At 54.1% G+C, this 24,842-nt stretch overlaps 2 protein-coding genes across 6 annotated transcripts in view; one reads left to right on the top strand and one right to left on the bottom strand.

Annotated features, from left to right (window-relative positions):
* EPG5 (ectopic P-granules 5 autophagy tethering factor) overlaps positions 1-2,751 on the top strand; it is an 84,238-nt gene extending 81,487 nt beyond the window's left edge. For 4 of the 5 annotated variants that reach the window (XM_059707206.1, XM_059707207.1, XM_059707205.1 and 1 more), the window contains one exon: positions 769-2,751. In XM_059707206.1, coding sequence (XP_059563189.1) covers positions 769-951 — 183 coding nt within the window. In that variant the 3' untranslated portion in view covers positions 952-2,751. The remainder of the gene's footprint in view (positions 1-768) is intronic. The other variant, XM_059707208.1, reaches the window with a different exon arrangement.
* A 4,808-nt stretch (positions 2,752-7,559) lies between these two features.
* Positions 7,560-23,965, bottom strand: SIGLEC15 (sialic acid binding Ig like lectin 15). Its single transcript, XM_059707204.1, has 6 exons — positions 23,914-23,965; positions 14,372-14,431; positions 13,606-13,989; positions 12,169-12,549; positions 10,754-10,784; positions 7,560-10,561 (listed from the first exon to the last, which is right to left on the bottom strand). Exons 1-6 carry the CDS (start codon positions 23,963-23,965, stop codon positions 10,441-10,443), a joined length of 1,029 nt encoding a protein of 342 aa, XP_059563187.1. The 3' UTR covers positions 7,560-10,440.
* Positions 23,966-24,842: the final 877 nt, after the last annotated feature.

Raw genomic sequence — 24,842 nt, 5'->3', positions numbered from 1 at the left:
TGCTGATCCTCATAACAACCTGGTAGCATAGAAACTTTCATTATCCTCATTTTTATGGATGAGGAAATGGAGAGAAAGAGAAGCTAAGTAATTTGCTGCAAATCTCACAGCTAATGAGTGCTGGAGCCAGGATTGAGGTTCACTTGCCAGGCCACCTCGGGGCCCATGCTCTGGCATTCTGCAGTGTCTCTGTTCGTGGTATGTGTCGCTCTGTGGTTAGCTTTGTGGTATCTCAGGCAGCCACGTTCAGGATGGTATCTTGGTTCTTAAGAGCGAAGGTTAAGCAGTACAACCAGCAGGTTTTTCCCCAGCATCTCTGTTTTTACAATGCCCGGCTTGTGTCACCAACTGACTAGACAACTGCTGCTTGAACCCCCGTGTCATGTATGAACTGTCACAAGTCAGCAGATGAGTCTCTGGTTGTGAAGTCAGTGTCCTCCGCCGCTGCTGGCACTGGAGGGTGGGGGACAGGCAGCAGGCCAGGTGGCTGTGGCCGCGGCTCTCTGTGGGGAAGGGCTGTGCAGCAAGCAGTGCAGGCCAGGAAGAGGGGAGGCTGTGTGTAGACATGGCAAAAGCCCAGAAGCTGGAGCAGCGGCCTCCTTTTGTATGTGGTTAATCAGTGCCTGTGTTGGGACTTCTGATTCCAGTTCTGTAGCTTCCCCAGAGGTCCACGGTTGTACGAGATGACAGCGGTAGGTGTGCCATACCTGCTGGACTCACTGTACAAGCATCCAGGTGGTTAACCCTCTTGCCTTCCCTGTCTTTTAGGCTCTGAGCGCGCTTGAATCTTTGACAATAAGTAAGCAGTATGTTGAATACCAGGAGCAGATCTCTCAAGCGGCACAATTCATAAAGCACCCTGGCCATTGCCTCCATGATGGGAAAAGCTTCCTGGCTCTTCTGGTGAACCGCTTCTATCCGGAAGTGCATTATCTGGACAACATACGATAGAGACACTGGCTCCTCAGATACCGCTGCTGTTTATGTTTACATTTACCTTTGCTGTTGCACAAGTGACTGCTCAGCTTCCCTGTGGAGCTCAGTGTGGCCAATGAAGTAGTTGACTGAGATGCAAGTCAGAGGCACTAGAGAATGCTTTTGTGCATGTGCACGTGTGTGTGTGTGTGTGTGTGTGTGTGTGTGTGTGTGTGTTAGCTCTTAAAACTTCCCTGGACTTTTTAGTTTTTATGTTCATCCAATGAGATAAACTTACCCAGTTCCACTTGGGGACAGGGCTACTCTCAGTTGCCGAACATCCAGGCCATCTCACAAGGACTCTCCTGTTTTCTTTCAGTGTCGAGGCTCCTGTGCCAGATCTAACCACTTTGGGAATCATGTAGAACCCTCACTTTTGAACCCCATTCATGTTTTTTCAAAGTAAAACAAGCTTTGGAAATTTCTGCATTTCTCAACTGTGGGAAAGTACATCAGCTTAACAGTGTTGTTTATTTCTCTCAGAAGGGAGAGAAGATGCTGAATTAAAGTAAGTCATTGTCCAAGATGTGATCACTTGATCCTGATTCTAGTGGACAGCAGGGATGGTGACCAGTACACTTCATCCAACACGTGTCCTCCTGGAGAGAGGCCATCCGTCTAAGTCGGGGTGGCACGCTGGCAGTTTGCGCTGAGCCTGCTGGGCACAGGTGTGTTTGTTTGGTCCACATGTGGAGAGTGTGAAATGGCTTCCTCTCTCCAGTCCAGTATAGGTATACATTCTCTTCATCCTATCCCAGCCCTCCCTCCGTTCACATCACTTACTTGGCCTCTGTAGACATCTAAATTAGCAACTCTTTATAGACACCAAGTTAGAACTCTGAGTGCCCTATTAAAGCGGGGGGGGGGGGGGGGGTTGGTTCTCTGTTCCTGCTTAGTTCTTCACTCCATTTTGAAACTGAAATGAAGTTAGCAAACCTATTGAAACACTGGTCCGTGGAAACTAGGTCAGGTCAGGTCAGGTCAGGAGACAACTGAAGATTGGCTTTTTTTTAGTAGCCACGTGCCTTCTGTTACAGTTCATGCATTACCAAAGCCCATTGTACATCGCCTTGTTCTCTTGTCATCTTTTTGCTCTTGTCATTTCCCCCAGGAATTGGCCGTCTGACTCCTTCAACCATACTCATAATCCCGTTGGCTCCAAATTGATTTTGGTTGTCCACTTGCATAATGTGTCTTTTGTTTATGGGTTATCTGTAGCCTAAGGAAATTTACCTGAAAATGTCTAACCGTCCCTGGGCGCTTTTAGCAGGGGATGGGGACATGGGTTAACAGAGATACTTTCTGTTCAGACATCCTCCTGCAGTGCTTCCCCGAACATGTGCAAGCCTACGGTGGTTCTTTTTTAAGGGGACAGAGCATTCTGCCTCACAGACGTGGCCTGAAGAAGACCACCCCTGAGCAACCTGCAGGTCTGTAGGCCACCCATGGCCTTATCAGATGGGCACCACTCAGAGCTGTCCTTGCTTCTGCTCCTCTCCATTTTCAAAACCAGTCATCTTCCTGTGCTGCGGATGAGAAACTTTTAGAAGCTGTGGACAGTGTAGGGGCAACAGACTTTTTTTTGACAGGAAACACTTTGCTGTTTTCTTTGAGGAGGATGTAATTATTGATATCCTAGACTGTGAAAATTTTGTGTGACAGTATGTACATTTTAAAGAAAATTATGACTAATCTGTTAATTTTTGAAGGTTTATAATATTTATAATGTATTTGATCTCTAAAAATTATAAAAAATAAAATCATTCTTTAATTGTAGCTGGTGAGAATCTGTTTTTATGCTGTCGAACTCTCTTGTAAAATTTTTCAGTTGTTAAGGTTGATGCCGATTTTTATGCCTGATGTCTTCTAATTTATTTGACAGTGTGCCTTGAATATCAGAGATGTTTGGTCAAAGTGCTTCCCCTTTAACTCCCTCGTGCTTAACAGAGGGTCTACTCACGGCATAGGGTCATCTGAGAGGCTCTGGACAGTGCTTTAAAGAGCGAAATAAGCGGTCAGAGAAAGACAAGTATTCACATGGTCTCACTCATATGTGGAATCTAATGAACAACATAAACTGGTGAACAAAATAGATCCAGAGACACAGAGAATGGAGCAGAAGGACAAATCATAGAGGGAAGGTGGGGTGGGGGGTGGGGAGAGATTAACTGGGGAACTTATATGCATACTAGAGGCCCAGCACGCACAAAATCCTGTGGCAGTAGCTCACTTCTGCCTGCCTCAGCTAGCCGCCCCACCCGTGGCCGCTAGTAGCTCGTGCCCCACCCCGCCTGCCGTGAGAGCCGCTGCTCGTTTGGTCGTGATGGTGTGACAGCTACGGACCTTTTATATAAGAGACTAGGGGCCCAGTGCACGAATTTGTGCACCTTGAAAGAAACTGTGGGCTGCAAGGCTGTGCTGGGCACAAGAGTGGGTCTCAGCCCATCCTCTGTGCCCTTGCCGGGCCCCTCCTGCCAGCAGCCCCACTCCTGCCGCCACCACTCCCACGCTCTGACAGCTCCAGCCCTGCTTGCACCTGCTGATGGTGCCAGAACCGCCGCTTGTACTCATTGCTGGTGCCAGCCCCGCTCACACCTGCAGCTGGTGCTGGAGCTGCCACTTCCACCCACTGCTGCACCTGGCGCCGGTCCTGATTGCTCAGCGCCTTCAGTGGGTGCGAGTGGCGGCTGCTGCACCGATCGCCTCTGAGGAGCAGGGGGAGGTGGAGAAGCCCTCAGGGGCAATTGGGGCCAGCAGCCATTGCTCACACCCACTGACAGTGCCTAGCAATCGGGGCCGGCGCCAGGTGCTGGCAGCGGGTGCAAGTGGTGGCTGCTGCCCCTGATCGCCTCTCAGGAACAGGGGGAAGTGGAGAAGCCCTGAGGGGCAATCGGGACCGGCGCTGGGTGCAAGCAGTGGGTGTGAGCAGTGGCTCCGGCACCAGCTGCAGGTGTGAACGGGGCCGGCGCTGGCAGTGGGTGTGAGAGCCAGGCAAGACCATGATGTGCAGGAGCAAAGAATTTTCAGTAACCACCAGAGCTCTCCCTGATGACAGCAGTTGGCACCCCACCTTGGTCTGGCATCCCCATGTACCTGCTTCACCATCCCACCTTGGCCAACATGCGCCATGTTCCGTGCATGCCCCCTGGTGGTCAGCGCATGTCATAGCGACTGGTTGTTTGGTTGTTCCAGTTCTGCTGTTAGGTCTATTTGCATATTAGCCTTTTATTATATAGGATATGCATAGCCCATGGACACAGACAATAGTGTGGTGAAGGCCTGGGAGGGGCAGGTGTGGAGTTGAGGTCAGTGGGGGGTGATGGTGGTAAGGAGGGCACTGTAATACTTTCAACAATAAAGATTAAAAAAAAAAAGATCCTGAAATAGCCAGAAGGTGGCAATGCTGCTATGGCCTAGGAATGAGGAGACCCAGTGTGGCCAGTGGCTTTCGGGAATAGGGAGCCATTGCTGACAAAAACAGTTGCAGGGCCAGTCCCGGAGACAGTCCTGGTGGTGCATGTGGAGGCCTGGACCAGGCAAGGCCAAGCCCCTTTTTCCCCAGCAGTGTTGAGGGTGACCTGGTACAGACTTCTCCCCACATGTGGCCATCAGTGGTGTCTGGTGAAGACGTGCTTTGTGCAAATGTGTCCAGCAGCTTTTTGGTCTTGTGAAAAGCACCTTTGCATCTCCACTCATCTCCCCACTCCACTCCACAGTGCAGAGGACGGTGAGCTGGGAGGCACGTAGGCTAAGGCCCGGAGGGCCTGCTTATGTGTCTGCTCAGCCTGATGGGGGCAGGACGCACCCCTACATGTGTCCCCAAGTTACCTGGGGCTCAAATTTAAGCATCACTCGCCTGCAGATGCCAAGAGTGTGCCTCTTACATTCTGTGCCCTCGCCTGGTCCCTGCCCTGGAGGGTGGTCACACTAGTGTGGACCAAGCAGCCAAGTTCACTCCCCTGGACTCACTGGTGGCATCAGTTCTCAGCAGCTGTGCCCTGGGGTTGGCACATTCGGTTAGTGCTGAGTGCAAACTCCAGGCCTCAGTTTCACATCAGTTGCTGCCAAAGACTGGCCTCCTTAGCCATCTGCATGACGGGTCCAACAATGAGGCGCTTTGTGTGTCACCTTTAAAGCTGCCCGCTCTTCATTTTGGGCCAACATAGCAGCTTATTTTGAGGCAGTAGTTGCTTTTTTCCTGCTCAGTTAACTTTGTCTTCTTAAGCAAAATGTTGGAAATAGGTGTTTTGCTTTTTAAAGAAGTTCCTCTGCTGTGATCTTCCATGTGCCAAGCTGCGTGAAGTTCTTGGCTTACAACCGGCTCAACCTTGTTCTCATCCAAGATGGTCCTCATCACTATAGAGGCATCCACATCCTGTAGAAGCTGGAGGTGAAGTTTCCGTCAGTCTGACTGGATTCCTCATTGCTGATGACAATTACTTGAAAAAAATGAACTACTGACCCTATTTGAGGATAATGTCATTTATTATATAACTTTTATTTTTTAATGAGAGATGTACTATCTCTCATAAGCACTGGGGGTTAGAATTTATTTTTCTTTCCATGGCTTAAAATCACCCATGTTTTCAACTCTTTTTTTCCTTCCCACATGTCTAGTATGGCCTTTAAAAACCCAACTTAATGCCTGGCTGGCGTGTCTGAGTGGTTGAGCATTGACCTATCAGCCAGGAGGTCACAGTTGATTCCCAGTCAGGGCACATGCCTGGGTTGGGGGCTCGGTCCTCAGTGGGAAGTGGGGAGGACATGCAGGAGGCAGTCGATCAATGATTCTCTCTCAGCATTGATGTTTCTCTCGCTCTCCTCCTCCCTGAAATCAGTAAAAATATATATATTTTAAAAACCCAACTTATTTTGGTCATTAAATGTGCAATATTCACTTCTTCATTGTTCAGCATTTTACACATTGTACAAAGGACATGTTTTTATATAATGACTAGAGGCCCAGTGCACATTATTGTGCGGTCCCACCCACCTGTGCGCCCCCCTCTCCCCCCCCGCCCGCCCACCCACCCACCAATTTCACAGCAGCGTTTGCAGCAGTGCTTGTAGCCGCCCACTGCCTCGCCGCCCTGCTGGCCCGCCGGCCACCAGCCTTGCTGCGATTGGACCCTGTGGGCCACGGGGGAGGGCCCGAGAGGTGCTCCATGCACCTCATGGTGACTGGTTGTTTGGTTGTTTTGGTTGTGATGCCTCTTGGCATTTTATTATTATGATGAGAAACAAGAAAAAATGAGAATTGGTTAAGTAAACTGCAAATAAACTAGACTCAAATTTAACGTATACATGGTGGACATGGCTCATTTTTGGCAAGTTGGTTGGCAGGTCTTTTCTTCCAGAAATCACACTAAGGAAAAATGGGAAAATAGAAAGCTTGTAGTGGGTGGAATCTATGTTCTGTGGCATTTCACTACAATGGGCGAGGCCTCTAGTTTCAAAGAGAAATTAAACCTTGGGGGTTTAAGAATTGGCATTGACAGGAGGCCACCTGGTGATTCCAGAGACTCAGGAGCACCTGGAGGGCCCATCACATGGTTGGGACTGTGGTAGGAGGGACATGAAACTGCACAAAGGCTCTCAGCCTGAGTTCCTGGGTGGGGATGGGGGAGGGCGCCTCTGGAAGGGCAGAGCTGCCAGGGGAGGGTGGTGTAACCCGCTTGGTCATGGTTTGTCAGGAAATCACTTCAGCTTTGGAAAGGTCTTCCTTGGCGTTTCTTTTCATTAACATTTGTAGGACACACTCTGAATGGGCCAAGTATGGTGGGAGGGCAAACACGCGATGCTGGCCAGTTCACTTTCCCACCTGGGACTTTCCCCCCACATTAAAGTGAGAATTCTTGAAGCCTTACCCGTCTCCTGGGTTTTTAGTGAGAACTACCCGAGATCACAGAGGCGAAGGGGCTTTGAGGACACAGGGACCCCAGAAATTTAGGAGCTGTTCCTGTGGAGGGGGTGGGGCTGAGCCTAAGTGGCCAGGGATGGAGGTAGGTCAAGCCCAGGACCCCTAACCCTTGGCCTCAAAGGTCCCTCTAGCCCAGCCGTGGGCAAACTACGGCCCGCGGGCCGGATCCAGCCCGTTTGAAATGAATAAAACTAAAAAAAAAAAAGACCGTACCCTTTTATGTAATGATGTTTACTTTGAATTTATATTAGTTCACACAAACACTCCATCCATGCTTTTGTTCCGGCCCTCTGGTCCAGTTTAAGAACCCATTGTGGCCCTCGAGTCAAAAAGTTTGCCCACCCCTGCTCTAGCCTGAAGGTAGACACCTGTCTCTCATCCACTCTGGGCGTGAGATATGTGTGAACACTCTGCTCCTCACCCCCACCCCAGTGTCATTTCCATCTGAAGGCACGGGGACTACCTCCATTGTAGATTATACCGTGTAGTCTCATGTAGCCACATCTTGATTTAAAATCTAGGCTATTAGCTAGCTCTTTGAGGGCAGGGAAAGTGTGTTGGGCTCTTGGTGCATCTGGGCGGGCACCCGGGCGGTTGTTGCCTCTTCCATCTGCTGCCCATGTCCAGCCCCCTGTGCGTTGTGAGCAAGTTGTTGGCGTGCCAGAGGGAGCCTCCTTTGAGGAATGCTGCTGCTTCCGTTTCAAAGTGCAAAGACACAGGAAGGACCACCATCGGGGAACTGTGAATGTGGGTTGTAAGACCATATTATTGAATTATCAATTTTCTCAAATGTGGTAATGGCATTGAGGTTATGGGGGAGGATGCTCTTGTTCTCAGAAGACACAGTATTTAGGGGTGACATACTGTGATGCCTGCAGCTTACTCACAAATGGTTCGGCCACACACACACACACACACATATACACACACACACAGTTGAATGTAGGTAGTAGGTACCTGGGGGAACATCTTGCTTTTTCAGTTTTGCTGTGCATTTGAAAATGATCACAGTACAAAGTTAGGGGTAAAATCACCTGGAGGATTTGTGTAAAATTCCAGCCCTGCACTCAGAGCCCGTGATTCCGGAAGTCCAGGTGTGCTCAGAATGGGGATCTGAGCAAGCTCCCCAGGGGTTCCTGATGCAGGCGCCCTTGGAACCCCCTGGGGAGACACAGCTCTGAGTGCCAGGGTTCCAGGGTGGAAACCCAGCCCCAGAGCATTGTGGGGCTGGAGCAGGTGCAGTGATCAGACAGGTGAGAGTCGTCATGCTAAGCGGTACAGGGAGCTTAGCCCCTTGGGTTCACTGACGCCCTTCCGCTACTTGGAGCCTCCTCTGCAGCCTCTGCTAGGCCTCACCCTGCCCCACCCCCACACTCCAGAACTTTCAATTGTTTAAACATCATGCTGTGTCTAACCTCCTGGCCTTTGCTCAGACTGTCCCCTCTGCTTAGAATGCCCTTCTTTCCTACCTCCCAACCTGCATTCTCCCCCATTTTCATGGCTAATGTGTACTCTCTCCACGCCCCCCTCTAGGAATCCTTCCCAAGTCTGGGCCAGTCATCCCTTTGGATGTGCTCCCACACCACCCCCAGCATACTGTTGCCCTTAATAATTTCCCATTCACTATGGAGTCCTCAGGGCTGTCCCCAATGCACTGCCCAGCCCTTGAGGGTGAGTGGGACATGTACTTATATATGGCAAATGGGAGACCCTCTAGAGCAAACATGTCAAACACAAAGGCTAACATGGGCCAAATAAATGAGGCATGTGGTCCATGGGCTGAGAGTTTGACATGCTTGCTCTAGAGCTTTCTTTTTACCTCCAACCCAGAAACCCACAACATTAGAGATGGTGGATCCCTAAGTAAGAACAATGAGCAATCCCCCCCCGCCCCGCCCCGCCAATCTGTGATGGGCATGTAGCTTGGGTGAGAATAAACCCTAACTATTTTCAGCCATTGTGATTTGGGGGTTTGTTTGTTACCACAGCCTGCCTGATACACATACCTTATTCATTTTTGTACCCCCCAAACATTTGGCCCAACTCCTAGCACAAAACAGATACATAAGAAATAATTCCTATCACTATTGTTCTTGGCTGTGAGACTGGCCTCAAAGACCAGGCAAAGGTTCCAAGACCAGCATCCTGTGTCCTTCATTTCTTCCCTGGTGATACAGGACCCTCCGTTGAGGTGCCCCAAAGCATCCCCATTCAGGGAGGTACAAATGCCAACTCCTCTCACCCTTTAACAGCTTGGACAGGCTCCTGGATGGATCTCAGTTAACCATGAGCCTCCTTCACCCACTTGCCCTGGCGAAGGCTCTGGGGAGGAGGGGACCTCATATCACTGCCCTGCTCATTAACTTGTAAAATCCCTCAGCCTTCAGGCCAGCTCCCCAGGGAAGCATGAGAGAGAGGACGTGTGCTTACTCTGGGTCACCATTTGAGCATTTGAAAAAGTCCTGAAGGAACGGAAGTTTGTTCCCTTTGCCTCTTCAGTCCCCTGTGGGGGGAATCTCTGTGGCCCTTTCCTCTTGCCAGCTCACCCGGGCCCCAAGTCCACCTCCTCCCCTCTGCCTGACCCCAAGGAAGTGATCAACAAGTTCACGCAGACGTGTGAATGTGGAAGGCGGGACCCTGCAAGTCAGCCTGGCAAACGGGTTGAAACTGCTGGTGCCTTTGTGCATCCTGGGAGGATGCAGGTGGTAGAAAGGTCAGAGCTGCAGCTGCTTTATCCTCGGGGTCCTGCAGCCCAGTCCCCGTGAGGTTTCCCAGCCTGAGGACAGTGGATTCCAGATGCTCTGAGATGATGGGTGTTGGTTTCCTTTTCCCAGGAGTCCCAGCTGGAGGCAGTGCAGAGGAGCTGATGGGGTAAGAGGTGGGCAAAGCGGGTGGGGCACTCCCAGAGGAGACAGCAGGGGGCAGGGGCACCAGGCTCCTCCTCACCGCTGACTCGCTCTTCCTGGGACCACCGCTTTGCACGGCCCCAGCCCCACAGCCCGGGCCTCAGGCTGGCTCTCCGGAACTTGCATCCTCAGCGAGGCCGCATTTGTCCGAGAACTAACTCTGCAAGTCCCAAGGTTGCGCTCACATATGTAGACAGCTTGGCACTTCCCCAAGTCCCTTCACATCCTCAGACCTTGAGAGTCCTCCAGCCAGGAGGGAAAAATATTACTGTCCATGTTCAACAGTAGAGAAAAGTGCCTGGTCCACACAGCAAGTGAGTGATAGTCAGGGTGGAGTCTGGGCCTCGGGGCCCTATGGCCAGTGTCCTGCCTGCTCTACTGTGGTGTTCTAGGTAAGAAAAGGGCTTTTCCAGACGTTTCACATGGAGCTCACACATGCACAGACATATACACACTCTTTCAAAATGCTGGTCCCACTGACGTAATATTACCGGGGCTCCGAGACAGATGTCCATGTAGGAGACCACTGAGCCCCTGTGTGGGGTCTTGACTCTCAGCGGGTGCCCGGCTGGGGGCTGCCAAGGTGCCTGAGAGCCAGGAAGGGCCGCCCCAGCCAAGCCTCACGCCGGCCTTTGCAGCTCATGGTGCACAAGTGGATGCGTGTGTCTGAGAGGCTCCCCGTGGTGGACATGTGGCTGTGGGTGGACTCCGTGGGCTCCTCTGGCTCAAATTCTCATAATTGGACTCTTGAGCCTGAGGCCTGTGGGCAAGAGAAAGTTGGCTGATCAGCCAATGCTGGAGGTAGGGGTCCCCGACTTCCCAAACCACTGCCCAGCCAGGGGCAGGAAGGAGGGATGAGGTGGGTGTCGGGGCCCTGATCCAGGGCCTGGACACTAGCTGAAGGTTGGAGGCAGGGCAGCGCAGAACTGGTGGGGGTGGGTAGCTCACTTACCGTGGTGGGGTGTCCTGATTGACTGGATCCTCTGTGTGAGGGATAGGGAGAAAGAGAGAGAGAGGGCATGAATCTACAGGGCGGCCTCCAGACTATAGGCCTGGCCGTCCACCCCACCCCACAGTGGACAGTGGTCTGAAGGGAAAGCTGGCAGGGTGTGAAGGGTCACGTGAAGGCTGAGCAGGAGTTACCGAGGAGAAGGGTGGAGTGAGGGGCGGTCCAATAGAAAAGCCTGCCCTCCTGAGGACCCGGAGCACAGAATCCTGGATGAGTTTGAAGAACCAGCAAGAGCGACAGTGTGGCCGCGGCAAAATGGCAGCTGGGGCAACGGTGACCAGTTTTGGAGTTCATCCCAGGGGAGTGTGAGGCTGGTGCTATTGGCCTGGGTGGCCTGAGTGGCTCTGGGAAGTCCCCCCTTTGGGGCACAGAAGTAAACTTCCCCTCCAGCCCAGGAGCAATGTGGGGCCCACGGCAGCTCCCTATTTACCCTCCTACTCTTCTGTGCGTGCTGTTCCCTCCGCTGGGAACACTCCAGCCCAGTGATGGCGAACCTCATGAGCTCGGCGTGTCAGCATCTTGAAAAACCCTAACTTAGCTCTGGTGCCGTGTCACATATAGACATTTTTTGATATTTGCAACCATAGTAAAACAAAGACTTATATTTTTGATATTTATTTTATATATTTAAATGCCATTTAACAAAGAAAAATCAACCAAAAAAAATGAGTTCGAGTGTCACCTCTGACACGTGTGTCATAGGTTCGCCATCACTGCTCTAGCCCCTTGTCTTCCTAGCTCATGCCTCCTTACAGTTCACCTCCCTCTGGCCTCACTTGTATAGTGCCCTCCTTCCTGGCCCCACCGGATGCCCCCCAGAGGGATGCATGTGTGCCCTGAGCTCCCACAGTGCCCCGACTCTAGGACACACTTCTGAGGCTGCAAGCATCTCCTCACTCCTCACCCCATCCAAGGGCCGGGAACCGCGTTTTATTCACCTCTATTGTGAGAACCACACAGCGCCAGCAGGTCCTCCCAATGCCCCAATGCTGCTGTAACTAGTGGAATGGTGCTACTCGCCAAGCCTACCTGTGATCAGAGAGCTCAGGGAGGAGTCCTTCATGGGGGTGGTAAAGGGGAGCGCTCCAGAACTACACTGACTGGTGTCTCTCTCTGCGACTGGAGGCTAGAGGTGAGTCCCTTAGCCTTGCTGGCCTCAGCTTCCTGATAGTAAAGTGGGTTCACGCTGGTTCCCCGCTCCTGGGTTTGATGCAGGCAGCGGAAATGGAGGGGGTGCAGAGGCGCAAAAATGAGGTTTTGGTTGTGTCATGCCAGGTGGTCAGCCTGATGGTCTTATCGAAAAGGACAGCCCCGCCCCGCCGCTCCCCTAGCGCCCACTTGGGCCCAGGCGCACCCACCGAGGCGGCGGCGGCGGCTGATGCAGGCGGCCAGCGCGCCCAGCAGCAGCAGCGCCTTGAGGCCCAGCGCGCCGAGCAGGAGGGCGATGGTGGAGGCCCCGGAGGCGCCGTGGAAACGGAACAAGTAGACGCTGGCCTCGGCGCGGCCCAGGCTGTTGGAGGCCGTGCACGTGTAGCGACCGTCTTGGGCCAGCGCGGGCAGCTCGGCGGTCACCTGGTGGCCAACACCCTGCCCCGGGCCCGGCGCGGCGGCGGAGCGGTTGCCCAGGGCCGGGCCGGACCAGGTGAGGGCGGGCGGCGGCTCCCCCTCGGCCGTGCAGAGGGCGCGGAAGGCGTGCGTCGGGCCCGGCAGCACCGATATATTGATGATCCGCGGGGCAGCTGCGGGCGGCAGTCAGCGGGGCGGGGAAGAAAGCGAAGCGCGGTCAGAGGGTGCGGCCGGCAAGGAGCAAAGGTACCCTCCGGTGTCTCCTTTTCTCGCCCTGAACGTAGGGAGAGGTGGGAGCAACGCGTAACGGAGGGAGGGAGTGGGCACTTGGGCACCAGCCTGCCTGGGTCCTGGGGCCCTGGTCCAACTCTCCCGCCGCGCTGTGCCTCCGTTTCTCCAGGGGTAAATGCGGCTCACTTACCTGATGGGTCGGTGGGAAAATTTGGCCAGTTAATGCGTGCAGGGCGCTTGGACTAGGGCCCGGCCCACAGTAAGTGCTCACTAAATAGTCCTTGTTATGGTGGTGGCGCAGGGTGGGGGGGTAGCCTGCCGGTGTGATCTCAAGGGCACCTCCCGGCACCAGGCCACCTCACCAAGAGCCAGAGTGGAGACTGATGCTGAGTCCCGGGCCTGTGTTAGGCAGGCGCCCCCCCCCCCCCCCGGAGGAAACTGATGTGCTCTCAGAGGGGCGCGCAGACTCCAACCCCAAACTCCTGGACGACCCCGCCCAGGACCATAGCAGGTCCCGGCTTTTTAAAGCTCTACAGGTCATCCCGATGCGCCGCCCCCGGCGAACCGCTGCTCTAGGGACAGGCACGCTGGTTCCCACATCTTTATACCCCAGCGCCTCCCCGGGGACGCGGTGCCCTTCAGAGCCCACAGCGCCCACCCCATGGCAGCCCTGTTGCCATATTTAGGGGTATCCACCGTTCACTAGTTCTTCGCTCCCCTGGACTTGGAGCTCCTGGGGACGTAACTCTCCAGGGCTTCTCTACAATGCGCATTCCCGGGCCCACCTAGCCCTTCGGGGCCGCGATTTGCATGTTTGACAAAGTCCCAGGTGGCCCCATAACCACTGCCAAGTGTGAGGCCCCGCCCTGGAGAAAGGAGGGTGTATGGCTCCCCGTCCTAACTCAGCGGCGCGGCACCTGTAAGCCCCCCAGAGGGGCGGGGGGGGGGGCGGGAGGGAGGAAGGCTGCCGCCTCGCCCGCAGCCCGCCCCGCGCTCACCGGTCACGTGCAGCCGGACGCCGTGGCGGCTCTCGTAGCGGTCGTGGATGTCGCCCGCGAACTCCACGCGGCAGAAGTAGCGGCCCTCGTCGGCCAGGGCGAGGCGCTCCACGCGCAGCGAGAGGTCGTTGCGGCGCGGGTTGCCCAGCAGGCGGAAGCGGCCGTGCAGGCTGAGCGCCGTCTGGCAGAGCTCGCTGCCCCGCGCCGCCGCGCAGCGGAACACCTGCGGGCCCGCGAAGGGCTCGCCCGCGCGCCAGATGGCCGTCAGCGGCCCGTCGTAGTGGCGGTGCGGGTGCGTGAAGGTGCAGGGCAGCACGGCCGCCTCGCCCGCCGCCGCGCTCACCTCGGCCGGCAGCTGCATGGACCAGCGCTGCGTCGGGGCACCTGGGGGGGGGGGGCGGGGGGGGGAGCGGCCCGGGGTGTCAGCCTTACCCGCCCCTGGCCTGGCTGCGGCCCCCGCCCCCATTCCCAGGATTCCAGGGGGACCCCTTGGAAACCCATGACTCAGGAAGCACCCCTGCCCTGGAAGAAGGGTCTGGAAACCCACCGGGTGCCTAGAGACATCTCCTGGAACCTTGACTCTCTTAACCGGGAGGTTCCTGGACCCTCCCCCACTTCCCTGGGACTATTCCCTCTCTTTCTCCCCGAGGTCCCACCTCCCCGACAGGCCCAGTGACTCCAGCACCTGCCCTGCTGCAGAGAAGTCCTGGATTCTGTGGTTACTAGAGTCCCAACCCCTCCAAGATGGTGAGGATAAAGCACTTACTGTGCACGTCTGTGTTGAGCAAGTTCCCGGTGGTATCTCTCTTAGTTCTCACGAATGATCCTAGGGGTAAGCATAGTTATCCCCCGTTAGGCACAGAGGGTGAAGTAGTTGCCTGCGGTCACACAACCAGCATGTGGCAAAACCAGCATTCAAACTCAGTCCCGCCTGACTCCGCAGCAGCACTCTGTTGCACTAAAGGCATGGGGCCTCGGGTCTCATCCAAGGACACCAGCACTCCCATTCATAGACGGGAAACTGAGGCCTGGGAGGGGTGGTATGTTTTGAAGCGAAAGTGTTAAGTTGGTGGATAAGATTCCTCTAGAATCCAGGCCAACTCAGGTGGGCTTCCCAAGAGGCTGGTGCCCCGACAGGGAGCTGAGAGGCCCTGCGTGGTGGGCAGTTATGCTGCCCCCTTGCTGTGTGCAAGCACCCCTGTCTGGACTCAGTGTCCTCACCTCCTGGGTTGTGAGCCTCTGAAGTATGGCCAAGCGAGAGCCAGAGGCTTCACTCTGCCTCCAGCTCAATGAGGGCTAGTGAGTGACTCCTGTGCAATTGAACATGTGCTTTGAGAGAGGGGTGGGCTGGGTGGGTGGGTGGCTGTCATGTGGGTCCTCAGAGGATCAAACCAAGGGTTGTGCCTCCCCAAGGAGGGAGGGCAGGCTTAGCAGCTAGTGCCCAGCTGCAGTTCACGAAAAAAATATTTAGAGAGAATAATATAGCAGCCCTTGTATTTGCAAAGGGCTTTGCAATTTACATAGTTCTTTCACACACATCATGTCACATGACCCTCAAGACACCCAGGGGAGAAAAGCAGGGCCAACATTGTTATAGATGAGAAAATGAAGGCCCAGAGGCACACAGGCAGAAAGGGGGAGAGACCCGGCTTTTCTGATGCCAAGTCCAGTGCTCTTTGCTCTTCAAGGTAGCCTGACAGAATCATCTCTCTGTGAACCATCCATAGGTTAGAGCAGTGGTCGGCACACTCATTAGTCAACAGAACCAAATATCAACAGTACAACGATTGAAATTTCTTTTGAGAGCCAAATTTTTTAAACTTAAACTATATAGGTAGGTACATTGTTATTAACTTCATTAGGGTACTCCCAAGGCTTAGGAAGAGCCACACTCGAGGGGCCAAAGAGCCGCATGTGGCTCACGAGCTGCAGTTTGCTGACCACAGGGTTAGAGCATTCCTCCTGCACAGAATCCCTGTCTATACCACCACGTGACTCCCACTAATGTGGGGAGCATTGCGCATCCCCTCCCCGTGATAGCCCTTCCAGAAGCCCATCATGGCTACCAGACCCATTAAGCCTTCTCTTTTCTGGTGAAGGTCCCAGTCCCCCCACTGCCCCGCCCACTCCCACTGCCTGCTCAGTACTTTCCTGCAGTGTCGTGTCCTGACCCGGGCTCTTGGTGTGGGCTCCGGGTGCGCTGGGCCTGCAGAGTGGGGTCCGAATCGGATTCTGTGAGTTGTGCCTCATATACAACCTCACTTTGCCCTTGTGCTGAGCTTGCGATCAAATAAAACCACAAGTTCTTTTTTTCACATAATCTGCTAAACCAAATCTCTTTTCTTCCGGACAAGTGGAATTACGCTTTTGAACCCAAATGGAGGACTTGACAATTATCCTGAGTAAGAGCTTGTTTGCTCAGTCGTTAATAACCAAATTTGAGAAATCTTCTGAGGTTTGGCTGGTTCACTCGGTACTCCCAGCTGCAGAAAGCATCTTCCCGCTCTTGAGACTTAGCCCCTGCCTCAGTTTCCCTGCATTTCCTACCCTCTGTAACTTCAGCCTCCTCGGACCCCCTGCATCTCACAGGCAACCCAGATTCCCCAGGCATTGTTCATTCTTGTCCATTTATCAGTTAGCAAACATTTATCAGACACGTCCCCACTCTAAGCCAGGCACCGGGATTGGAGAGGGGGTTACAAAGATCAACAGAAAGATTTACCAGCCTGCTGGAGCTCACAGCTCAGAAAGGGAGGCGGATCTGGGAACACATAATTATCCCTGCCTGCCAGGTGCTCTAATGAGAGACAGTGTTCCCTTTGTCTGAGCGTGGTTCTGGGCCCTTTCACTCACCAGCTCCCCCCTCACCACCCCCAGGTCTCCTCCGAGTCTGTCTTCCTTGAGGCCCACACCTGGGTATGGCACCCCTACCCTGTGCCCCAGGGCTGGCAGAGGTACTTCCTCTGCATGGGCATTGCCTGTTCACTGTGTCTCACCCAGGTACCTAGAAGCTCTGGGAGGGCAGGGCCCATGTGTGTGTGGTCACACTTGTGTTGTTATTGCCCAGCACAGTGCCATGTCACATAGTAAGTAATGCAATTGCCATGACAGTGGGAGGGTGATCCGGCTGGCAGGAATGGCTGGGCACATCGTGGGGGAGAGGCATCGTGCAGACAGTAGGCAGGCAGGGAGTGGAGGACCCATGAGAGAGGAGACACCATTTCAGCAGAGGCTCGAGAAAGGAGTGGGATGTTACTAAGCCTCAAGGTGGGTTGAAGGCAGTCTAGACAAAGGGGGCAACAGGACAATGCAGAAGGCAGGGACATCAACAGAGAGGTTGCAGGACATGTGGGGTTTAGGGGGCCAGAGTTCACAGTACTTTGGGGGCTCCTTGAGGGACATACCTCATCTCATTTCATATGCACAACAACCCCGTGAGGGACTGTCATTAGCCCCTTGTTATAATTTATTTTTTAAAATATATTTTTATTGATTTCAGAGAGGAAGAGAGAGGGAGAGATAGAAAGATCAATGATGAGAGAGAATCATTGATGGGCTGCCTCCTGCATGCCCCACATTGGAGATCAAGCCAGGCATGTGCCCTGACTAATCGAACCATGACCTTCTGGTTCATTGGTCAACGCTCAACCACTGAGCCACACCAGCCGGGCTAGCTCCTTTTTAGAGACAGGGATGGGGGTTCGGGGAGGGTGGGGATTGGGGCTCAGAAAGCACAAGGGATATGACCAGGTCAGCTGACTAACCAGAAGCAGAGAGAAGCAGAGCCTGAGGCTTTGCCCTCAGGGGTTCAGATTCACCCTGAAGTGTGACACAGATGGGGGGGGGGCCTTCCCTCCCTGGGGTTCTGCTGTAAGAGCAGAGAGGGCACACAGAGGCCTTTACCAAGTGTTACCCTCTTGGCTCTGGGTAGGGCTGGAGGCCGGAATCTGGGTTTCCTGTTTACCTGCTGTAGGACTCCCTCTCGCACGGAGACCTTTGGATGAATCCCCCTACGGAACTCAAAGTTGGCAGGAATTGCCCAGGTGCAGATGCATTTGCTTTGGCAGGGATCCAAGCTCCCAGCATCCTGTGACATTTAACATTCTCTCTGGAGCTCACACACAGTCTCTTGTCTCTTAGGACAGGGGAGGGAAGACACCACCCTTTCTTATAGGATCTCTAATTTCCTTATCTTGGTTTTGTCAACCTCTGGGGTCAACAGGAGGCCCATATTCTTCTGGTGGGCCACAGGGCATGGTGGAAAGTATTTCAGCTTTGGCACAACTAAGCCTAGGGGGACAATCTTACTTGGGGGTCATTCTCTCTTCAGATGTGTATCAAGCACCCAGTCTGTACCTGGCACTGTTCTAGGCTCATTCACGTGTAGTAAGAGATGTTTGGGCAAGATTCTTACTAAACGGCCCAGGTCTCACTCAGGCTTTTCTGTGGCAGAAAGGGGAACACAATACCTTTCTCATAGGATTGAGGATTGAATGAAATCTCTGTAGATCACAGTGCCTGACACTCAGAAAAGACTCAATGGCTGTCAGCTCCCTCGATTCACTAGCCCTGCAAAGGGGCGGGGTTGAAGGGGGCAGGGTGGAGAGTGCTGAGGAGTCCCTCTCTAAATCAGGGACAAGGGTCCTCACTCTGCAGGGTTGTGGGGAAGAGTAAATGAGCTGCTCGTCCAAAGTCCAGCACAGGACTCCCTGAGGATGACAGCTGCTGAGATTGCGAGACGCACTTATCAGAGATTTGTGGACCGACTGGGGACTTTTACAAGGCCACCCAAGTCGGTCAGCACTCTCCACCCTGCCCCCTCCGCTGGTCAGCACTCTCCACGCAGGGTGAGGCGGGGTGGGGGGGGGGGCGTTAAGACACATTGATATCCTAACATTGCACCATTTGCGACTGGATTTGGCATCTTAGACCACAGGAAATTCGATAGCCTCGCTCTTGCCCATAACTCACCTGGTAGCCAGTCTTTTCTTTGTGTATTTATTCACTCAATAGCTACTCATTGAGGGCCTATTGTGTGGTAGACATTGTGTTGGGGATGCAATTACTGCAACAATTAGCGGCCCTCCTCGGTATGTTTATAGTTTGGCCATTGCTCAGCCACCATTTGTTTTTCATTTATACGCAGGCCTAACAGGTCTGTTTGCTTAGCACCCCTGCCTAGGGAACTAGAAAGTGAAAAGCTGGAAAGTGGATTCTGTTTGCAGGCCCATTGAAAGCAGCAAGAAAAGACAGCTGACATCCTGGGAGGAAGGAGCCAGTGAACATGATGAAAAGACGGCTCAGGACCCGGGACCGAAACGGCAAAAGTTCAGCACAGAAGAGACCTTTAAAAAGGAGTGAGGGCAGAGGGTCTTCAGGCACAGTGACCTGCAGCAGGCTGTGTGACAGATGCTTGCAGCTGTGACCCGAGTCACCTTGGGAAGGTTCATTACTATGAGAGGTGGGCCCCCAGGTGGGGGATCAGGCATCTGTTTTGGGCTCTAGCCCAGGCCAGACTGACCCTGACTTTGTGACTTTAGGCAAGTCCCCACAGCTCTCTGGCCTCAGTGGGCTCATCTGTGAAACGATGTCTCAATGTTTACTAAGGTGATTTTCAGTCTAAAAGTCTATTCTGAAAATAACATTTGGAAAAAAGTGATAAGGAAGTCAAGTATTTTAGAAATATGTCTGTTTAAATTAAAAGACTATACCTAATGGCTTACTTAAAAATAAGCCATTAGGTATCCAGAAAACTTCGCTATTGACAGTTGCATCTGGGCCTTGATGCTCCTGCACCATCATTTACCAAACTCTCCACATCGTTCCTCATGGTGACTGGTGCTCAGCTGGGAAAGGCTGGGCTGCAATATTGGGCACCAGCTCCTGCGTCACCATAACCACGACTCAACTAAGGGGTAGTCAAGTCACCCTGGACTTGTTATCCCAAAGCACCATGCATATCTGCAGAACCTGGATGGGCAGAAGGGGTATCTGGATGGATCAGAAGTAGAAACCTTGGTTTTGGCTGCCTTTGACCAAGAATTCTACCAGTTCCTTGGTGAGGAGGGAGCAGGAATGTGCCTGGGGCCTCTCTGGAGGTCACTGGCAGTGGGCTCTGTGTGAGTCTGCTCATGTGAACTATAGAGAAAACCGCTTATCGGTCTCATCATAGAATGCGGGCCAGTTGCTGTCTGTGGACCACAGACAGGAAAGTGATCCCGGGGTGGTCCTGGTGGGACGATGGCCAGTGGGGTAAGCACCCTCACAGATGGGGCCTTAACAAGAATAGGTCTGCTGGGTGGGTTTTATGTTACATTTTAAGAGGAAACAAGTTATGGACTTGGGAGGGGGAAGGATGACACCACGTGGGCAGTCAGCATGGACCTCAGAGGGATAGCCTCGCGGCACTTAGAGGAACTCAGCGGTACTGCTCCCATGGCGGCTGGTCAATCTGATGAGTCAGCTGTGTGTGCAGGGCTACCCTCCCCAGGGACACCTGGGCACGTCAGCAAGGGTGTTCTCAGGGAATGACTCTAATGGTGGCCTCTCAGGCACGGTGACACCTGGAGGGTCAGGTGAGGGCGTTTTGGGAGCAGGGAGGGATGTTCATTGTGGCCACCAACCTCACCAGTTAGGTGTGTGGGTTGAGCTGGGGAATGCTTTCTTTCTTCCAATTCCCTCCTGCCCCTCGGTTTGCTGCCACAGTTCTTTCTGAGCCTGCATGCTGTCCAGATAGGTTATCAGTGGAGAAAAGATGAGAAAGGGGTGGAGTCCAGAGGGGAGAGGAGGGAGTGGAAACAGGAATTCCATCCTTCAGTGAGAACCAGATCCAGAAGGGTCTAGGGAAGGGGTGAGGCACACTGATGTGTGAGTGCAGGGCCTGTGGGTCTCCAGCTGCCCTCAGGTTATCCTGGCTTCCCCCTACACCCTGGCCTCTTTGGCTGCTCACCTGAGCTGAGTGAGATGCAGAGCCACTGTCCTGGGGCCCGTGTCCACCACAGGACGCTGCTCTTCAGAGTTCTGATTCAGCCTGTCCCTGTCCTCACTCCTCGCCTCCTCCAGGGCCCTGCTCTCCTTCACTCCTCCTCCTCCCCGGGTAGGACTTCTCCATCCAGCTGCTGGCCAGAGTAGCCACCACCAGCAGCAGAAGCATCCTGGCTCCCTGACCCTTCCCATTCCTCCTGGACCCATGATGCAGCCACCTCCTCCCTGACTCTACCTGCATCCCGCACGGGCACCCCACAGCCTGGGTGAGTCTGCGATGGCCTGGCCTTTGCAGTTGGTTTTTCTTCAGTGATTCAGAGCTCGTCAACCGCATCCCTCAGAGCGCCAGGCTTTGGCCCAGGCTCACCACCACTGCACAGAGGCGACTCCAGTTCACATCCAGGCTGACATCCCAGAGTCACCTGACCTCCCCAAATCAGGGACAAGGGTCCTCACTCTGCAGGGCTGTGGGGAAGAGTAAATGAGCTTCTCGTCAAAGGTCCAGCACAGGACTCCCTGAGGATGACAGCTGCTGAGATTGTGAAACCCGCTTATCAGAGATTTGTGGACCGACTGGGGACTTTTACAAGGCCACCCAAGTGGTCAGAGCCCAGACCAGTGTCCACCTCCCCCATTCCTTGGCATCTCCCACTTTCCAAAAGCAGATTTGTGGGGAGAACTCGGGGAAAGACAAGGGAGAGAGTGTGGGGACCGCCTGGAGGTGAAGCCCTGCCCAGAGCACTGGGTGCTGAGTGGGTGACGTGAGGAGGGAGAAGGGCGGGGGAAGTGGAGGAGGGGTTGTGGAGCAGCTTCATCCACTTCACTTTTGCCCGCGGCCTGCCCTGGGCCCCACACTCAGAGTGTGGACAGGATGTGACTGTGACCCTGGGCGTGCGGCCCTTTGGGCTCTCACATCGCACCAGGCCCAGCTTGGTCCAGGAGCCTCCTGCCCAGTCCTGCTGCCACCTGGGGGGGGGGGCTCACTGGTGGCCGTCACCAGAGGAGTTTCAGAAGGTGGGACCCCGTGCACCTCAGCTACGGACCTTTGGGTTTTAGCAGTGAGGCAGCTGCCACTGTGAGAACAACGGGGTCCCTCCCATGAGGCTCACATATGTGGCTCAGCCTTCTGCGCAATCTTGACACACAGCTGGAGCACTGGTGTGGGTCGGGCTTGTTCTGGAACATGTGACCGCGCATGCTTCCTCCAACTCTTGTGTTTAACTGACTCATAGCAGCTGACCTTCAGCAGGAGGGAAACAAACCCAAAGCAAAACACAAATACCCCCATACCTCGCTGCTCTCCAAGCTGTGTGCCTTCTGCAACCTTTCATGCCATGTATTGCATAACCACCGAGGGCCAGGATCTAACTGTCCTTCACATCACCACTGTGAGGTGGCAGGGACCCCACTTTATCGGGGCTCAGAGAAGTTAGGAAGCCTGCCCAGGGCCACACAGCCAATAAATAGCAGAGCCAGGATTTAAAGCCACATCTGACATCAACATTCAGGTCCTGCACTGCTGCTATCCTATCTGCCCCGGGTCTGGGCAGGGCCGCCTCTTCCAGCTCTTACCCTCTATGTGGGACCCAACCTTAAAGCACCCCAGAAAGATGGCTGAGTTCAGCCAACTTGGGAGAAAGGCTCCTTCCCCATTAGCCCCTGCCATAGGGCCCTGTGCAGGGGACGGCGGGCAGTGTGTGTGTGGGGTCTAGTCCATGGTTCTAACCTCAGCTCCACCCCGGGTCACTCACCAAAGTTCTCTGTGCACCAGTTTCCAGTCTATGAAAAGGGAATAGAATAGCTCCTTCCCCACAGGGTTCTGAGGCTCACATGAGTTATGAATTAAAGTGCCAGCACTTAGAGTTGCGTGGGCACTTCCTGTCCCTGTTCCTGTTCCACCCAGACCTGTCTGGGCTCTGCTAGAGAGGAAGGGAAGGAGCCAAAGGGGTGCGAGTTTATCATCCAGTCCTGGCGGCAGGACCCCACACAAGGAATGTTGTTGAACAGCTGAGAACATCATGAGGTCAGCGAAGTCGCCAGCAGCATGTGGCAGCAGGGACCGGGCTCACAGACACGGATGCAGAGTCCAGGGGTCACGGGAAGGACCTCCCAGGCTGGGATCGAGGAAAGAGCTGGGGCCCAGACAGAGGCCCACAGAGGATGGCCTCTGTCATTTATCCCAGTTCCCTCGATGGCCCTGGCCATCAGAATCACTCAAGGTGATGGTGGAAGAATGCATATTCCTGGGCCCTGCTGCCTGATCATGTGATTCCATAGGTCTAGGGAGGAGCTGAAGTATCTGCATTTTAGTGTGTGTGTGTGTGTGTGTGTGTGTGTGTGTGTGTGTGTGTGTGTGTGTTTAAGCCGGACCCAATGATATTTTTTCCCATTGATTTTTAGAGAGAGTGGAAGGGGGAAGGGGGGACAAAGAGGGAGAGAAAGAGAGAGGGAAATATTGATGTGAGAGAGATCATCGATTGGTTGCCTCCTGCACAAGCCCTGACCAGACCTGGGATCAAACCTGCAACCTAAGCATGTGCCCTTGACTGGGAATCAAACCCACAACCCTTTGGTGCGTGGGTCTATGTTCTAACCACTGGAAAGCCTGGGCTAGCAGTATCTGCATTTTAACAAGCATCTCACGCCTCTGGGATTGTGATGCAGATGGTCAGGGATCAACCTGTGAGGCACACTGTTCCCAGGGACACTAACTCACTGAGCTCAAGGACCCAGATGTCACTGTTACTTGAGCCTGTCACAGAGAGTTCCCGCTCACCCTTTGCAGTTCCTGCTGGGAGGTCTGGGTGCCCTCTCTCACTTGCTCTATTTCCCACGTGAAATCATCTGTATCCTTACCCCAAACCTCAGTGTGCTCTCCTCCGCTCCCCTTGGGGCGTGCAAGTGCCCATCACAACGTAAAACACTGTGTGGGGCGGGGCTGGCTTTCCCACCTGAGAGAGTGAGAGGTTACAACACCCAAAGTCTGTTCGGAGCCTGACTCTCCTCCCCATTCCTTGTCCATTATCTCCCTGGATCCCCACAGCACTGGGTGGGCCAGGCAGCCTTTCTACAGGTGGGGACACAGGCCCAGAGCAGTCAGGGGCTGCCTCAATCACTTGGAACCGAAGGCAAAGCCCAGACTTGAGCTTCTGGCTTCCGTCACCCCAGCCTCCCAGAGTGCAGCTCTTCCTCCTCCACAGGCCTGGAGGCTCTGGGTAATTAATCCCAGCTTCACTGAGTTTAAGGCGAGAAGACTGTACCGAGGGTTTTGTGAGCGCCTGTTCTGTTCCCAGCGTGGGCCAGAGAGAAGAGTGGGAAACTCACCCATCGGGAGGATGCACACCAAGCAGGCCAGGAGTCGGACGGACCCTTCCATGTTGTGAGCGCCTGGAGACCAGCCCCCACATTCGGCCAGGCCACCACGGAGAACGCTCCTTGGCGTGGGTGTGAGGGAAGAAAGGTGTGAGGAGGGGTGGGCGGTGTGCCCAGGCCTGCACCGTGCAGGGCTCTGTGGGTGCTGGAGGAACTGGGGAGAGGCGGCCAGGCAGCCCGAGGTATGATCAGATGAAACCCGTGGGGTTTAGTCATGTGGAAAACTAAGAGGGGAACCACTCGGATTTTTCAGGACAGGAAACAGAGAAGTGGATGGGGAAGATTGCAGGGCCCTTTCTGTAGCCTGGTCCCTTTAACAAACGACTGCTTCCTTCCTTCCCTCCCTCCCTCCCCTTCCCTGCCTCTTTCTTCCCTTCCCTCTCCCTTTCTCTTCCTACATTTTTAGTGTCAGGATGGGTTTCCTCTCCCTCCAGTCCCTTCTTTTCTCCCCTTCCCCACCCGCTTTGGAAAGGAGTTGTGACAAGATGACGAAAGAGACGTTGGGGAGGAGCCTGCCAACATAACTCATCCAAGTGCAGCCAGAAGGCTGTCAGTACCTCCAAGGAAAACACTGTTCACAGATGATCCACCTCCATGACCAGAGCCCTCCAGAGGGCCTGGGGTCCTAAACCTGCACCCCAGATTTTGATGGTCATAAGGATCACCTGAGGATCTTATTAAAATTTAGGTTCTGACCAGAGTCCCTGGTGCTGCTGCTGGCCCATGAGCCATACATGTAGTACATCCAGTATGGAGAGCTGAGACCCCCAACCCCATCCCTGGGCCACTGGGTAGAATATCAGATGGAAATGTGGACCCTGGGGGCGGGGGGGGGGGAGGGAAGCTCTCAGAAGCTTACTTGGTGGACTCTTATGGGGTGA

The sequence above is a fragment of the Myotis daubentonii genome, chromosome 8 (assembly GCF_963259705.1).
Source record: "Myotis daubentonii chromosome 8, mMyoDau2.1, whole genome shotgun sequence".
Lineage (NCBI taxonomy): Eukaryota > Metazoa > Chordata > Mammalia > Chiroptera > Vespertilionidae > Myotis > Myotis daubentonii.
Note: the sequence above shows the minus strand (reverse complement) of the source record. Positions and strands in the feature narration are given on the sequence as shown.